Source organism: Aquila chrysaetos, chromosome Z (assembly GCF_900496995.4).
Source record: "Aquila chrysaetos chrysaetos chromosome Z, bAquChr1.4, whole genome shotgun sequence".
Classification (NCBI taxonomy): Eukaryota; Metazoa; Chordata; class Aves; order Accipitriformes; family Accipitridae; genus Aquila; species Aquila chrysaetos.
Window position 1 is genome coordinate 68,303,851 of NC_044030.1, and position 13,714 is coordinate 68,317,564.

Genomic DNA, 13,714 nt, shown 5'->3' on the forward strand with positions numbered 1-13,714 from the left:
TGGGTTGATGGTTGGACTCGATAATCTTCAAGGTCTTTTCCAACCTAAACGATTCTATGATTCTATGATTCTATTCCACTTTACAATCACATCGCTCTCAGACTGTCACGTCTTTCCTCCCACTATCAAACAAACTGCATGGTTACAGGTTTGTTCTTCTGAAAGAAACTTTTCAGTGCAAGAAAAAGCTTCGTTAAGAGGCCCAAACACTGGTCTGATAGGTAACAGTTCAATACACTTCATATGAGTGTTGCTGATTCATTGAGTATTAAAGTGAGCTGGCTTTGCAGTGCATGCCAGCATCTGCTGTTAGGCAGGGTAACGCTAGCTGGCCATGCTTGCCGAACGTTAGTCTTGTAGGAAGAGCTTATGTTCAGTTAAACGAACAACTGAAGCATTGCAAATAATCCTTTGTGATGGTATTCCAGCAATGCCTTTTGTGTTGTTTGTTTTACAGAAAACATTAAAATGATGTTGAGTGACTCAGCCACTTCGTATCCTGGGCGTGCTTAGCTGTGCCCTTACCATTACAAAGTGAGATAATAAAAAGACACTTTTGAAATAGTTTTGATTTGGCAAAACAGCTCTATCATCTGGTATTGAAGTATTGCCTATAACTCAGGCATCAATAAAAATATTCTCCTCCATTGTCGTGCTTACATGATTTCCTTTTGCAGATGTGACGTGTGCAGCTACAGAAACAGAATTGAGTGGGAAATGGGAGTTTACACGAGAAGATTTTTGCAGGAGGATTTTTTTTTTGGTTCAAATAATACTTTTCCAACAGAAAATTTAGAAAAATCTTTCCTGTATTCCTAGGGAAAAAAAGTGAAACTGTAAGAAAGTAAAGAAAACTTTGAGGACATTTTAAAATGTGGCACTCTGTTTCTTACTCTTAGAAAATAACACTTTCAATGTTGATTCTCTGATCCAAAAGCTAGAAAGACGAAAACCGGGCTCTTTCACATGCTGTGCGTCTCTCAGCTTCTGTCACTTGAAAACCCAAGCGGCATCATACCAAATTTTGAAACTGTAACAAGAGCTGAAAAAGGATGTTCTGAACTTCTTTTGAAAACAGTACGGAAGGTCTATGTAGCAGTAACTCTTCTTTTCCCTCCCTATCTCTTTGGATTCAACTAAACCCTATCTTCCAACAAAAACGTTTGACTTCTGTCCTACCAAATCTGCGCTCAGGTTTTCTCGGGTGAAGTGAGTACCTAAGGGCACGCGCCATCCTCCTGCCATCTGCGCTCCATCAGACACGTGCATAAGCAACTCATCTGCTGGGGTAAAATGGTTCTTCACGCTTTCCTCCCCCAGCCCCTGCCTTCGCCTGTCACGTTAAAGCAGATGATTGCAGGTTATTCCTGCGAGTCTGGTGGTTTACGGTGGCGATCAGGTTTCGCTCACTTTTGGTTTTGGGGACCTTAGCCGGAGGACAGGCCACCACACGGTGCGCGGCGGTGCGGTGCCGCAGCTACGTTAGGTCTCTGCTCCAGCTCTCCGCTTCGGGCAGCCAGGCCCGAGCGCCTCGGCGCGGCGGCGTTGCTCCCCAGACCCTGGCCGCTGCCGCGCGGTTGTGCCCGGCTCCTCACAGCGGCAACGAACCCACGCGAGGGATTTTGCGAGTGGAGAGTGCCGAAGCTGCCCTCGCTCCATTCCCCAGGCAGGGGCCGAGGCGGCGGCACCCCGAGATCCGTTCCTTCACCCTAACACCCTAATTCGCTTGATGCTAGCAAGGCTTCGCTGGGACCCACGGACCCCCCCCCCCCCCCCCCCCCCCCCCCCGCCCCGCACGGGGGCAGCCCCACGGGACACGGCCCGGCGGAGGTGACCCGCCGGCCCCGGCGGGGGGCAAGAGAGCGGCCGCTCGGGGTGACGGCCTCGCAGCCTGCCCGTCCCCGGGGGCGAGCCAGGGCCGTTTGGCACCGGCCGCCGCCCCTGCGGCTCCCCCCCGCCCCCCCGCCGGGGCTGCGGGACCCGCCGCGCCGCGCTCCTTTGCCGCCAGCCGCCGCCGCCGCCGCTCCTTGGCGCCGCCGCGCAGCCCGGGCGCGCTGCGTCCCGCCGGCGGGCCGGGCCGGGCCAGGGCCGAGCCTCGTCGCCGCCCGCGGGCTCCCGCCTCGGCGGCCGCGCCTGCGGGCTGCTTAAAGGGCGCCGGCGGCCGCCGGGGAGCGGTGCGGGGTGTGCGGCGGAGGGGGGGCTGGCACCGCCTCCCGGGCAGCGGGAACCGGCGTCCCGAGGGCTGGCTGGGCTATAAGTTGCCTTCCCCGTAGGCTGCCGTGGGTGCAGGCTGCCTTCCACGCACCTGCCCGGCCCGTCCGTTTGCTCCCGTGTGGGCCGTCTCGCCCGCGGGGACCCACCTCGAGATCGGGCCACCTCACCTTGAGGCGGTGGCGGCGGCGGGTTCGGTCAGCCCCGGCGGAGATGGAGTGGGAATCAGAAGAACCCACCCGGAGGACGAGCAGGAGGGAGGAGGATTCGCTCGGGGTAACGGTGCCCCGCGGGGATGTGGGGGCTGTCGGTGCTTTGGGCAGGGTCGGGGCCGAGGAGCCGGCCTGGCAGCCGCCTTCGCCGCCCGCCCGGCGGCTCTGCCTTGTCCCGGGGGCCGTGGCTCCCAGCGAAGCCTTGCGAGCAGCAGGCGAATTGGGGTGAAGGAACTGCGAGCCGCGGGTTTGTTAAGTAAGTAAGTGTCGTGCCTCTGTGTTTCTTTCAAGGAGAAAGTGCCGAGAAGAGACCTGAAGTGGAGCAGAGAGCAAAGCCTACAGAAAGCGGCTAAGGTAAGGGCAGGCACAGACATTCACGCTCCTCTGTATGCACTGCACAGAAGAGTTCCCCTCTTTACATTTCTGGGGGAGGGAGAGGAGGAAACTGTTGAAAATAAGTGATTTTGAAAAAAAACCATTCCCCCCCCCCCCTTTCCCTTTAATCTTTATCACACTTTCTTAACTGTAGCATCTGAAATGTCAGAAAAACACAAGTTATGGTAAAGTGGCATCTCTGGGCTTCTCTCCTTTGGCACTAGAGGGACTGCTTGCTATTTAAAAGCAAAATCTACTTGACCTGACGGAAGGGTTTGTATGGATTTACAGAGCTGTGTTTTTGTTGGTACTGCAAGTTGACTTGTCCACATTTAGAGGGTGGTAGAGATAAAAGGGACAACAAAGAACTTGCATATACAATAGCAACATAGGCGGAAAACCTATTAATCTCCAACAATATGCTTGACAGTAAGCAAGAGGCAAAATACAGGCAGCTTGTGCCTTAAGAAGTTGACATAGATCACAAAACCTGCTGAGACTGCAGTACGCAAACTGGTGGAGTGGGAGGTGAAGGTGTAAAAGGAATCGACCATACTGAAAATACTGAAGCAGGAGTTGATCAGTGTACCCTTAGATACAATGACAGTACAGAAATGTAGCCACCAGCATGCTGAGAATGTTGCTCCGACATAAATATTTTATGTTAAGTGACCCCATGGGAAAAGCCATGTTGTTAAAGTGAGCAATGACTGGGCACTAGGAGAAGAAACTTTGGGGGGGGTGGTGGTGAGGGGGAGCTAATGGCCAAAACTCAACAGAATGTAACAGTCTGGCAGTGCGTGTTAGCTGGCTGTTGTCTGTGATGTGTCAACAGCTGCTAGCTGCACTCCATATTGTTTTATTTGAAAGCATCGTGGAAGACTCAGCTTGGCCTCCTCTTGCTGTGGAACAAGCAGACGTCAATTAGCTAATGCTTTTCTGTGGCTGCTAACAGCAGCACCCAGGCAAGTAAATGTTTTAATGTTTATTTTGTATTGGGATTTATTTTAAGTGATTTAAGAGCAGTTTTTAAGAAGCAAAGGGAAGGCTTCAAACTTGGTAATCATTGACTTTTATACAAGGTGTTTAACTCGATGGCTGCTTTCCAGCATGACTCAAAGGGCTTTCCATCAAAATGGATGTTGTAGGTAAAATTTTACCTCCATCCAGCCTAAATCCATAAGCTTGAATCTTGGGATCTTTATGCATCCTCCACTACATGGCTGTAAATGGAGGTACAGTGTGGCTCATTACCTAATGTTAAGTTGCACTATGGAGTAACCAATGATAATTCTAACTTAAAAATAACCTAAAATTGACTATACTGAGTTAGACTCTGGGCTTATCTAGACTAAGGGCCAGGTTCCAATAGTGACCATAAACAGATGCCCAAGCGAGAAAAGGATTGAAGTGTGTATGGTACTAACTGGAGTATGGTACCAATGTGGAGATAACATACTATACTGGTGCTCGTACAACTAAGGCATGAAGCTAGTCTAGTTCCTTTTGGACAGTCTGGGATCTGATTCTAGTCATACTCCACGTAGGTTCTATACTATTACTTTAAGTCAGGTCTTGCTGAATCAGAAATGAATCTGTGCCATTTATTTCATCACAGTATTTACTGATTGAACTTGTGTAGATACATATTTGAAACATAAACTTCAAAACAGCTGAATTTAGGTGGAAAATAAGAGGTGCTTCCAGACATGTTATTTCATGAAACATCTTGCTCTGCATGGACTCTGTGTCTGGTAGGCAGTGTACTGCTAGGTGACTGCTGTATCTGAATGTAGCAGTCACTACTACACTGTCACCTGCTGCAGGGCCAGCTCACCGCTGTTTAAAGGCAGTTCCTTTGGAAAGTGCTAGGGTTCTGATTTCCAGGAATGCAGGTGGTGCATCTGTGTGTGATGGGATGGCAGTGTATGTTAGCTGGTTGAAATTCTGACATCAGCTAACATGCAGTTGCTATCCTATTTCACGTACCTTGATCATCAAAAGGGAGAGCTAATACTTTTGTATAAGGAATCTTTTGGGTCCACCCAATTATTGCTTTTTTTGACTGTCAGGCTCATTTTTGGTATTACAGGGGTATCTTGTATTTCCCTTACCCACTGTTATCCAAAGAATTGTGAGAATCTTTGGTTGATTTAGACTCTGGTTTTCAGCTGCTTTTAGATACCAAGGTAACAGGAAGTCTATAAATACTTGAAACAAGTAAATAATTCAAACATATCAAACAACTTTAAGCTCTGGAATTTTTCTTAAAGCAAAAGAAGCACAGTTAAAAACTTCATGAGTTTTAAAAGTTTGATTTTAAATTTTTTATAATTATATTTGGCAAATGCAAGTTGGTGGTTGTTTTTTTGGGGGGGGTGTTTGGTTTTTTTTAACTGAGTAATTACATGCTGGAAAGGCTTAAAATCACTTTCACTAACTGCCCAAATGCTGTATCTGAAAAGTAATTACCTTTCCATTCTATAAAAAAAGTCAACTTTAGAGTTTTTCTTCTCCCCTTGCTTTTCACAATAACTTAATTTGTGAACAGCAATACATGAAAACAACTGCACATAGTCTCGCCAACCTGGAGACACAATTTGAATAGGACATAATATTACACTTCAGAAGAATAAAGCCTGGAAGCACACTGATTGTTTTGATTCAAGTTACATTGCAAGGTTCTATCAAACACTGCCACAGGCAACTGAGTGTTACCTCTGTCCTGATCCTGGCACTTCAGGCACTTACAAGTGCAAAAGAAACTCTTTGTTATTACTTGCTTTATCGGGGTGCCGGTCTCCTAGGAAGAGAAACAGCATCAATGTTTGTGATGGTCTGCAGAATCAGGGTGATCCTAGTATTGTGTGTGCTGATTAGGCAGTGCATTGTTAGTTAGCTGTTCTTCATACAGCAGCAACTGACTACACTGCCACATTAGCACATCACTGTAGAGACAAGAATATAAACACTGTTGTTATAAATCTCTCACTGGATCCTCAGCTGGTATGGGGCCCAATGCCTGCCTAGTTCCCCTGACTGAAAGGAGCTGTGCTAGGTTATGCAAACTGAGTGAATGTAAGGTATAAAAATAAGCGTAACTGTATTTGACACACTTACACAGCTAATCCAACTGGTTTCTAAAGAATTCACTAAATCATATAAGTATTAAGAGTTTCAGGTTTGGGCCTATGTGAATGTATTTCTCTTACACCACTAAATGTTTACTGGAGCATTAATGTGGGGGCTCAGCAAACAAGTATCTTCTGATAATAATTGAATTAACAGAGAAATGTCCAACTGGTGACTGAAATGGGTTTAGAATATTTGCGCTCCCAGGCAATTTTTTGGAAAGAGGAGCTGACAATTAAATGGTATCTGTTGGAGATAATAAGGATATGTCAGACCTAAGGAGTGAGGGAAGTATAAGATAGGATTAAACGAATTGTTCGGATGAAGGATGCAATACGTTATGCTCAAATGGAGTCGAAGAAACTTTAAACACTTGTGGACTGAACTGTGTTAACCTTCTTAAGAGGGCAGTTTTATCTTAAATTGGTGAGATTATTTAAGAATCCAATAAATAGGTTTTAATCTGTTTATAGCATCTGTAGTTTAGTATTTTTTATATGCTATATCATACATAAACTGTAAGGGGATATTTATACAAACATGCATTCATATTACTTGTTGGCTTTTGACTATAGATAAATGTGTACTTGTGTAACAGTGTTCTGACTTTCATTTTATTTATTCGCCTTTCCAAGCCTGTGTAGATTTGGCAGTTAAAGATGCTTTATTCTCACCCTGGATAACTGGTAGCTTGGCTTCATGAAAGAAGTGATCAGTTTACCAATGATCTGCCCTAAATATTACATTGAAAGAGCTGTTATGTCTCATGAAGAACAAGTAATACAAACATACTGAGTTTTTGGAGGAATGTTAATTAACAGTAAACTTTGAAAAACTTAAACTCTGTGTAGATTCAGGACTGAATGGTACTTATATTCAAATTTCTGCAGAAGATGGTTGTGGTGGATTGTGACCAAATGATGAAATAAGAAATTAATGACTGTTTCCTCAGGCAAAACCTTCTTTTTCTATGAATCTGAAGTAATTCAGGAAGCAGTGAGTTAAATAATTCTGTCCACTCATTTGCTAATATCCCATGCTATTTCTGAATACCAGGAAAGATACTTGATCTTAGTGCTGGCACTGAGTTATTTAAGATTACAGTATATCCTGTGAAAAACAGAAAATGAGCTTTAGTGAGTGAATCACAAGCAAGGTGTTCACACTCCCTTCCCTCCTGATACCTTCCACACTAGAAAGTGATACTGCACTGTTTATCTTTCTTAGGGTATTTAAAGAACGTGGGGTGAAATTTCCCGTATGCTGAGTAACTCTCAGGCGATACCAGGACTAAAATAGATTTTTTTCAGGTGTTCCACTAACAGCACCTAACATGTCTTTATACCTAACCTTTTTTATTCAGTGATACGAAAAGCAGGGAGCTATAGCAGTGCGCATGAAAGGACATGCATGTTTTAGTCATGTACATTTCAAGTAAAGATATGATCCACCATTTATGTGAAAAACATTGTGTCCTGCCACTTAGTTCTGTGGAATCTACACTGCTCCCAGTGAGGGGAGAGGATTCATATCTCAATTCCCTTCCTGCTCCATCAAAGCACCAGGGACATGTGACAGAAATCACCTCACATGCTCTGCTATATGTCCCCAAGGCTGCAATTGTGCATGCATGAGGAGACTGGAGTAAAACACAGGACCTCAGCATAAGAACAGGAACTGTCTTGACAATTGGATGTGGAATCTTGTGGGCTAATGGCACATAGCTCAGAGGCTGGTCTAAACCACCAGCAGTAGGCACATTTATACTAACTAGACCCTTACATAGGCCTTAACTGATCTCTGAAAGTTAAAGTGGCTAAAATTGTCATGCACAAGGTTTGACTTCCCTTCCAAAATGATGGTTGTCATTGAGTGTGACTTTAATCCTCCACATCAGTATAATTACTCCATCTCTTAATATGTTTTTATGTCCTTATCCTTCAGTGGTTTTCTGTGAGATTCTCAATGAATTCCACAGATGAATGAAAAAAAAATTTTTAATTGCTGTTGAATTTCTCACCTTTTTAATACAGTTAGTGGCTATCTTCACTGGAAAATGTTTTGAAGCACTTCAGCTATTTTCAGTCACTGTTAGTCTTATAAGAGAACAGCACAAATGCTACCATTACCAATTCCTTTTTCATATAGAAAACTCTTCTGAGACACTGGTTTCTCTTGTTTCTATTCTCTCTGCCCTCCTTTAACACTTGGACAGCTGGAATGAAGTTCCTTATTCCAATTTACTATCTCCCTTCATCAAACAGATAAATCAAAACACTTGGCAGCTTGAAATAGAACAGTGGAATAGAACTGGAAATGGGTTTGCTGTTACATGCAGGACTGGGGAGATTGCAAGGTGAGAAGAGTGGGGCTTGAGGGGTGAACCTTCATCCCCTTTTTCTACCTCTGCTTGAAGACTGTTGTTTTATTCCAGAGATGTGAGGTAGATAGCTGGGGAGCACTGTTTTGGACTGTCTCAGAAAGATGTCTGTTCGAGTGCCAGGCTGTTGATTTTTGTTGCCCCTTGAATCCTATTGTAAGCAACTATGTATATTAACACAGGCCCTGCCTTCATCCAGGTCAGAAGACGGGGAATCCAGCAGATGAGCTCACAGCTGAGGCACTGCACTGCAGTGCAAATGTATGGAGAAGGCTAAAGAGGTTAAAGGTGCTGCTGTAAAGCTGAAATGTAAAATTTATCAAAATACAAAGCAGGCAAGGAAATGTTTCCAATTTTTTCTTTTTCTTTTAATAATTTTATTTTCTATGTACAGTTTTTTACAACTAAGTTGACAGCTTCACAATTCAGTAACCTTCCTTGACAAGATATTGCAAAGCTCTTATCTTCAGTTACATTTGTCTCTAAAAACCCTGCTATGATGCCTCTGGGCCCCATGTCTTTCAGTCAGGACAATTACGTGTTAATGGAATATCAAAATTTAGTTGTTGCTGGTAGATGGGAAACAAAACTCTTCTGTGCAAATACTGAGTAATTTATCAGCAAATCCTCTTTTGACCTATCTCTCTGCTGGTGACAATTGTAATTAGCTATTGTCAGCAATTTAAGGAAACATTCAGAAACTTAGGCAAATTGAAGGTCCATCCCTACAAGTTACTGAGTGCCTTGCCATTCTCAGTAACCTCAGTGGTTCTCAAGGCTGTTGCAGGAGCCAATCCAACATTAGTAGACATAGTATAGCTGAAAATACTAACACCAAAGAGAAGTAAAATCACTGATGTTTTAGCTTCTAGCAGCATTTCCCAGGAATGTAGTAAGGCTGTGTACCCATGCTATTGAATGGATTCACAGCATGAATGGCTTTTTCAGAGGTCTTCTCTTTTTTTCATGATAATCTGCCTGATTAATGATGCTACTTCTGGCTTGATACTTTCTATGGGCTCTTCAGGTCTCCAGAATTTTACAACTTTACCCTCAGGGCTGACAAGGTACTTCCAGAAATTCCATCGAGGCTCTTTCTTTGAAGAATCTGTAAGAATGGCATCAGATCATTTTAGTCACTTAGACTTGGAATTGTTTCATTACCCTGCAGTGATTCTTCAACTATTTATGTTGAAGTAGTCCCACCTTGTTCTTTGCTAGTAGTCTGGGCATGGATTTACTGCTTGGTGTTAATGATCTGAAAAGTGGGAAGTGAATGATGCTCTCCCCTTCTTGTGAAACTGTTTAAGAGTTCCTACTTTTACTACACTCTGCTTCCTATGGAGGAGGATATGAGGGCTGCATACTCATTTGGTGAATCCCCAGTTTTATGTCAGTTTAGGGGAAGTGAAATGGGAGCAGGAAGTCATACTGGTGATGGCTTAATTCAGCTCCTTTCATCCCATGAGGCAAAACCTTACAGGTACCTTTGCTATCATGAATACCTAGCAAGAAAATTTCTGAGATCAAGGGGCTATCAGGAACCTAAGTGGCTCCTAGAGGAGGGAGAGGTAGTTTCTTCACTCTGGCTTTGTCCTTGGAGAGTCTCAAGGTTTAGAGGAAAATCTCTTTCTGACAGAAGAACTAGAAGAAAACTCCTTATTTTCTAGTTAAAATGATGTGATAGAGAAGGGTTGTGTTCTAATTATCCTTTCTTTCATATATCAGTGTTTAATATGCGTCAAAGACCTGGCCAAAGCTCAGGAAAATTCAGAGAGGCTTTTCAAATTGGCTTTGGGTCTCTGAGGTCTTTGGGTCAACTGAAGAGAGTTTCATTTTGCTTCTGAGAGTATGAGGCAGTAAGTGAGTAAATGCTTACTTTAACAGGAGTATTTGTACGAGTGGGTTTTGCAAGCTGGGCCCTAAAGGTCATAAGGCAAATTAATGCAAATCAGTGATTATATATAACTACAGTATATATAATCCAGACAATACAGTTTACATAAATGTAGACATTTGACTCTGCTAAAAAAGGAATCTTCTCATCTGCTTGTGTTTATGTAAAATATTCCAGTAATTTTACAACTCCCCATAGTTACATTTTTGTTCATAAGAAAAGTTGCTTTTCAACAAAAGTCACATAATTTGAAATGGGATTTGGCAGGTCAGAGTCTTTGCACTCAAGTTTATACATCCCCAAAATGGATGTTTCTAGCTGGGCTGGTCACAGTAGGCTGTTTTTATCATCAGTGAGAAGAAACTGATGCTTTCAGGGTGCAGCTCCTCTGACCATATTTTTGATATCCACACTGAAACAAGATGAAGTGTGTGCTGAGTGCCTGTTTCTCTCCATAGACTATGAAGAATATGATGTTTCCTGACAAAGAGACTCAGACTGGAATTTAGGGAGAATACCATGGTTAAAGGCAGCTTGATATATAAAAGAAAACAGTTACCTATTAGAAATTTAAAGGCAGGCTCTGCTTCTGATCCTAGGATCTTGATTTTGTGGAAAACAGGGAAGGTTACTCCATAGTTTCCTTTGGCAAAAGATTCTATTTCCTGGCTTGAACTAGGCTCCGATTCTCCGAACTGGTTGCAGGGAAAAGCCAGCACAGTGAAGTGGGAGGGGCCAAATTCTCTGTGTAGTTCTTGCAGCGCGATGTAGTTTTTGTCTGTGTGTTGGCAGTAACTGGCCACGTTTACAACCAAAGTTGCCTTCAGAGAAATAAAGTTATAATATTAAGAAAAAAACCCTAGAGATGGCATAGAGATTACAATTAGGTCTTAAAATGGCATCAGCTACTACCACAATCATTCCTTCTGGAAGGCTAAATTTAATCTGTCTGATCATAATTTTATTAAAGAGCTAAGTGATAGCAGCTTAAGATATTTACTTTCAGACAACCTGTTTTAAAAATCCAATAAATGGATAAGCATCAACTTACAGTTTTGTTTAAATACAAGCATGTAAAAAAGCACGTATTTATGACAGGCACTGAACCCATATTTACTAGATCAGGTTCCAGAATTCAACACAGCATGCTACCACTCTTAACTAATATTAAAATGCACCAATTGTATTGTTAGGCTATATTGATTTATAATAAAGAATATGAAAAAACATTTTTCTTGATTCATTAGATCTAATACTTAATTCCTGGAGCAGGCCTAGATAAAATAAATTTCTCTCCAGCTTACTGTTTGAAGAACAGGAATTTAGCACAAATCTCTGCTGAAAATTCCCATAACCAAACTTCTTTTTCACCTACAAATGGACACCTGTTTTTCAGTAAAGATTGAAAACAAAGACATAATGAAGTTGTAACTTACTTTCCCTCTGTACTTCTCCAAGGAAACGATCCTTCCTCGTGAATCCTTGACTTCGAAAGAATAAAAATCTTTGATTTTAGGTTTAAAAAATCTGAGTTGCAGCAGGCAGAGAATGACGGTACACAAAACCATTGACAAAAAGACGACAAAGACCCTGGCTTTGGGCACTGAATATTTCAGAGGATAAGTAGTTGTGAGAGGCTCCATTTTCGAAATCTTTGGAGAGGAGCCTGGGCAGGCCTGGAATGTGAAGGAGGAGCTGAAATATGAAACTCAGAGCTCCGGCTGGAAAGAACAAGCTGCTCATTTTGTTTCTGTTGCAGAAGTGGCTGTTTCATATCAGAGTGCCTCTGCTAGGCTTCAGAGCTTTTGGGTAGAGCACAGAAATCTCTCTGGGGAAAAAAAAAAAAGAAATGCATAAAAAGTGTGTTCCCATCACCTAAGGATCTTGATTGCTCTGTTGAACTGACCTGTGTGCGATACTCCAGTATTTGTCTGCACACTGTCTTGAGAGCTGCTGGGGCCTCTTGTGTGTTTGTAGTGCACCTCTAGCACATCCTCCGCGTCCCTCAGCTGTCCCTGACAGAGTTGTTCAGCGGCAGGCATCTATGCTATCAGACAGACCTGAGAAGCAGTTTGGAGGCTGGCTGTTGAGGTGGAAGGCAGGCAGTATGGCTGAAACCACCCTGTTTATTTAAAGCCTCAGTCCAGCCTCTCATCAGCTGCTGGGGGATCACAGGCAGCTTTCTCTGTAAAACTGTTTTACAGTGCGTGAGGCGGAGGAAAAACTCCTTGTTGATAGGCTGCCATAAAGAAGATAATAAAATGGGTTTTTGTAAGGGGGGGGGGGCTGGTGGTGGAAAATGAGTTGGTTTTTCTATTGCTGCTGGCTAACTGGCAACTAGCTGTGCTGAGATGAGAAGATGGAAGGTCTGAATGAGAGAAGAATGAGTTAGCTGAGAATCTCAGGTATAAGCCAGGGAGCTCCAGTGGTGTTTTGCTGAGGCAATTGTGAAAGACACTCTGAACTTTAGAGCCACACAAGTCTGGTGTCTTATCTGTCTTCATTTTATGGTTTTGTATTTAAAAAATGTTTGCCTGTTGCTCTTGATTTCTGAAGGTACATCAACACATAGTGGTTAGAACTCAGTTATGGAAAAAACAAAATTTTCTCTGTCTTTCTTCATGTCTTCCCTTGCTCAGTTCTTCCCTCTTTCTTTCTGTCCATTTGCTATTTCCTCCCTTCCTCTCAGCTTTCAGGATTTTGTTTTGTCCTCCTCACATTTCTCTTCTTGGGTTTTTCTAAGCTATTACTTGTCTTTCAGCCTATGTTGCTTGCCAGCCTCTGCTAACTTTCTTTTCCTCCCAGTCCAAACCACTGTTGAAGAGGGATTTCTGTGTCAGTTATTCTTACCGCTCTGATTTTTTGCTGCCCTTAGAGGCTACATTTTAAAGGATGAAAATAGAATGAGACTTTCGGAAGGTGAAACCTGGAATCTGGGGGTCTGTTGCCTTTTCAGTGACTTTGATATCACCTCAACTATCCTTGATTTGTAGAGTATCACAGAATGTTCAACCATTTCTATAATCTCTAAATAGCTAAAATCCATGTTCATTTTGTTCAACAAGACTGTATAGAGAGTTTCACACAGTTCTACATAACAGATGCTTGGGAAATACTGTGACATTTCAGTGTTTGTATGGGTGTTTCCTGTGATCTGAGGATATGGGAGGCTTGTTGTCTGCCTGGCAGTGAGGCCTGTGAGCGTGGTGTTTCAGTGGTGGGGACAGAAAAGGCACAGACATCCATGCTGAAATGAACAAAGCTGAACTCAACAAGCAAGCACAGTTGACAATGCTGACTTTAAAAGCAAGTTTGAATGTGTTTGATTTCAGAAAATCCATGCAAGGTCCTGGTGTCTAAGTTATGTTTCAACAGCTTGCAATTTGCAGCTAATATTATTTCAGAAAAAAAAAAAAACACCAAAACCCACAAGACTTAATGTATTATAAATATTTACTGAAGTACCTAGTAATTATCCAGAAGCCTATTATACTTGCTGTGCTTCCT

The 13,714-nt window shown here is 43.0% G+C and overlaps 2 protein-coding genes across 2 annotated transcripts in view; one reads left to right on the forward strand and one right to left on the reverse strand.

Annotated features, from left to right (window-relative positions):
* The first annotated feature begins 2,424 nt into the window (after positions 1-2,424).
* The window catches only part of CDC20B (cell division cycle 20B), a 33,547-nt gene continuing 22,257 nt past the window's right edge, over positions 2,425-13,714 (forward strand). Inside the window, exons 1-2 of the mRNA XM_030005337.1 lie at positions 2,425-2,487; positions 2,715-2,777. Of these exons, the coding sequence (XP_029861197.1) occupies positions 2,425-2,487; positions 2,715-2,777 (126 nt within the window). The remainder of the gene's footprint in view (positions 2,488-2,714; positions 2,778-13,714) is intronic.
* Positions 8,657-11,923, reverse strand: GPX8 (glutathione peroxidase 8 (putative)). The gene is made up of 3 exons (XM_030005641.2): positions 11,644-11,923; positions 10,767-11,028; positions 8,657-9,418 (listed from the first exon to the last, which is right to left on the reverse strand). Exons 1-3 carry the CDS (start codon positions 11,848-11,850, stop codon positions 9,255-9,257), a joined length of 633 nt encoding a protein of 210 aa, XP_029861501.1. The 5' UTR covers positions 11,851-11,923; the 3' UTR covers positions 8,657-9,254.